Source organism: Triticum dicoccoides, chromosome 5A (assembly GCF_002162155.2).
Source record: "Triticum dicoccoides isolate Atlit2015 ecotype Zavitan chromosome 5A, WEW_v2.0, whole genome shotgun sequence".
NCBI lineage: Eukaryota > Viridiplantae > Streptophyta > Magnoliopsida > Poales > Poaceae > Triticum > Triticum dicoccoides.
Window position 1 is genome coordinate 362,316,294 of NC_041388.1, and position 3,338 is coordinate 362,319,631.

The window sequence follows — 3,338 nt, forward strand, 5'->3', positions numbered from 1 at the left end:
TAGGACTTTTTCTAGTCACAGGGACTAGTCAAAAAAGACTCTCCAATAAAGTCTTTTTCTAGTCCCTGTAGAAAAAGTTCCTCCCGTTTGGTTTCTAGGGACTTTTTAGGGACTTTTTCTAGTCTTTGGGACTAAAAAGTCCCTGAACCAAACACCCCTTAGCCACTAACAGATGGGCCACTGCCACAATAGCACGCCACGCGGGATGGACATACGTCCAAGTACGGATGAAAGCGCCGTATTTGTACGGTCGGACAAGTTCGAGCACCAGTTTCGTGTGTTTTGTAACTATAGACACTAAACGGAGGACAAGTTGAGGCACCTTTATTGTATTTAACTCAAAGAAAAACAAGTTTAACAAGTTTTCTTTCCGAGGGAAAACGTGGGCAGTGCATTGCTTCCCCGTCTCCATTGCATTTGCCTCCGAAAGCCAAGCAAAAATGCGCGGAGGAAGACGGAAAAAGGTGGGTCAATCTTGGCGCCCGCCGTTTCGCCGCAGTTTCCCGGAGCCGAACGAAGTCGCCAAGAAGGGGCGTCGCTTGTCGTGCGTGCCTGCTGCTGGCAGCACAGTGAAGTCAGAGGAACGTCGCCCATATCTGTTGCAGAACAGTACGCAAAGATTTGTACGTGCCGAGTCGGATGCAGATGCACAGCCAACGATAGCCCGAGGTCACGGCACCGGCAGCCCGGACGGGCACACCACCGTTTGTCAACGCGCAGTCGCCTGAACTTTCCTCGCTCCCCCGCGGCAGCGACGGCTCTCAAACACCTCGCGCTCCTCATCCCTCATCCAGCTCCACACACCACCCCGACCCCGAAGGCAGACACGACACGCGCGCGTCGGCCTCACTGCCAAACTTCCTCCGTCCCTCGCCCGCCCGGACGCGCACGGCGCGCGACAGACGCCCACCGCGTTCTCCCCCTCCCCGGCGAAGCCCGGCCGGCCTGGCGGAGGAGGACATGAAGCCGCGGGACCTGCTGGAGCGGATCCGGCGGCCGTTCGGCTCCCGCCGCGGGTCGTCGGCGTCGGCGCGGCGGGAGGAGGAGGACCTGGAGGCCATCGCGGCGCGGGAGCAGCGCGCGTTCCGCTACGAGGCGCTGGCGGCGGCCACGCGCAACTTCTCGGAGAAGCAGAAGCTCGGGCAGGGCGGGTTCGGCCCCGTCTACCGGGGCCAGCTCGCCGACGGCCGGGACGTGGCCGTCAAGCGGCTGGGCGCCGGGTCCAGGCAGGGCGCGCGGGAGTTCAAGAACGAGGCCAACCTGCTGTCCCGCGTCCAGCACCGCAACGTCGTCAACCTGCTCGGCTACTGCGCCCACGGCGCCGACGAGAAGCTCCTCGTCTACGAGTACGTCCCCAACGAGAGCCTCGACAAGATCCTCTTCTCCGCCGCCGCCGCCCCGCCGCCCACCTCCGGCAACAAAACACACTGTGAGTCGCTCCGTCCCATCCCACCCGTTCCGCTTGATAATTTCTCGTCGCCATTCCCCTGCTTTCCTTCCAATCCATGCTTTAATTTAGTTGGTTGGAAACACGAATTCCGACCAACCCTGTGCGATCGGAAGACGAAGAATGCACAGATGCACATGATGCTTCGTGGTTGGTGGTGATATTTGGTAGGAAATTAATGCACCGGAAAATTGCAGCAGCGAGTTCACACAGAGTAGGACTAGGAACGTACTCACTACATATCCGTTCATTGCTAGCGTCAGTGAGGGTGTCATGCTGCCGACGGCTCTCTGCAAGAACACGCATATATCTTACAGAAAGAAAACTCAACGAAATGATGCCCTCATAGACGTCTGCTAGAATTATTGCTATTCAGAATGCACACGCATGCTGAATTGATGGTTGCTGAACCGGTGAGTGCAGACAATCTTACGAGAGCAATGTCGAACCAGCACCGTATAGTCGTATACACATTCACATCAATCTATGGTATGATGGAACAGGGCCATGCTCTGCAACAGTGGAAGCATCTATCTAGAATTTTTTTTTAAAGAAATGCTACATGCATAGATATACATGGCGTGGTAAAACTATAGTAGACAGTAAAAAAATGCAGAGGCAGTCAGCGAGTGCAGACATTTTTGGTCTTCTTAATTTAATTTGGCATCATAGGCTGATAGCCACATCCATATGCTTCGAAGATTTGAATTGGGTTCTGTAGGAGACTGCGCCGTACAGTTGTTGGGTTGGCAACTTGACATTTGTATTGGGTATCAGGTTGCGAGGTTGGATTTAGAATTGTAGATGCTAGAATTATGGGTTTTTACTAGAAAAAAATTGCATAGGTTAATTTCAGCTCGTTGGTCATCCATGACGTAGGTGCGATGAACAACGAGCGGTCCACTGTTGTAGCCCGTAGTACGCTGCGCTGTTGTCGCTGTTACCCCTTTAGGAAGCACGAACGGAAGCGAACAACCGTGTGATCCCGAGGCCACGACTACTGGTCCAGGCCATAAACGGCAAAAGCACACTCTGCCCTTTTGAAAAATTCCAACGCACGAATGGTCAGCACAGCACGCTTTGTTTGAAAAATTCGTGTCCGCGGCGCGTTGTAAAAAAGATGAGACCATGTCCATGTATGTGTTGCCTTGCCGGTTTCACTTTCAGAAAGAAATCTGTTAGCGCGAAATAACGTGTCCTTGGCACGGCAAGTACGCATATGCACCACATGACGCCGAGATGATGCACTAGATCCATATCCAGGCCGATCGCTTGCTTGCTGGGGAAGAGTAGTTTGCTTTTTTACTTACGGGGCCGTACGCTTCCCGTCAAAATTCGTTGGGCCTCTGAAAGAGACAGTTTGATCCACGAAGCCAGAATCAGTGACCAATTGTTCCTCTCCCATCGGTTGCTTTTCTTTCTAGGCTACAACTTAACCAGGTGGCTCGACGCACGCATAGGAAGTTGGCTTTTGACACTAAACTCGCCTTCGATGGTGAGGCGGTTCTGACGCACTTGCTCTTGCTTTGGCCGCGAATCTCCAACTCTTGCACGCGCGGTCTTACATATACACATATACATACACGAGGAAAAGCAATAAACGTGCACCATACTTTTGTGCCCCCTGTGGATGGACATCGCAGTCAGTCTCTACGTGAACTGATAGCAGTAGTAGCCTAGTGCCAAACCCTAATCCAACTATTCTTCTGCTTTGACCAGGCGGCCCTTTCTTGCGATAGCCCTTTTGACCGAGTCAAAGTCTTCCACTAGCTGTTTCCGGCATTGAATGCCTTGGTTTTCCTCATGGTAGTCCTACGTGGGCGCCTCTGGGTGCAGTGTACAACCGCGCTGCACCCGGGGCCCTTGCTCCCTCCGTTTGATTGAGTTCCCT

At 53.5% G+C, this 3,338-nt stretch overlaps 1 protein-coding gene across 1 annotated transcript in view; it reads left to right on the forward strand.

Moving 5' to 3' along the window:
• The first annotated feature begins 350 nt into the window (after nucleotides 1-350).
• The window catches only part of LOC119301537 (putative receptor-like protein kinase At4g00960), a 4,675-nt gene continuing 1,687 nt past the window's right edge, over nucleotides 351-3,338 (forward strand). The window contains exon 1 of the mRNA XM_037578526.1: nucleotides 351-1,429. Coding sequence (XP_037434423.1) covers nucleotides 961-1,429 — 469 coding nt within the window. The 5' untranslated portion in view covers nucleotides 351-960. The remainder of the gene's footprint in view (nucleotides 1,430-3,338) is intronic.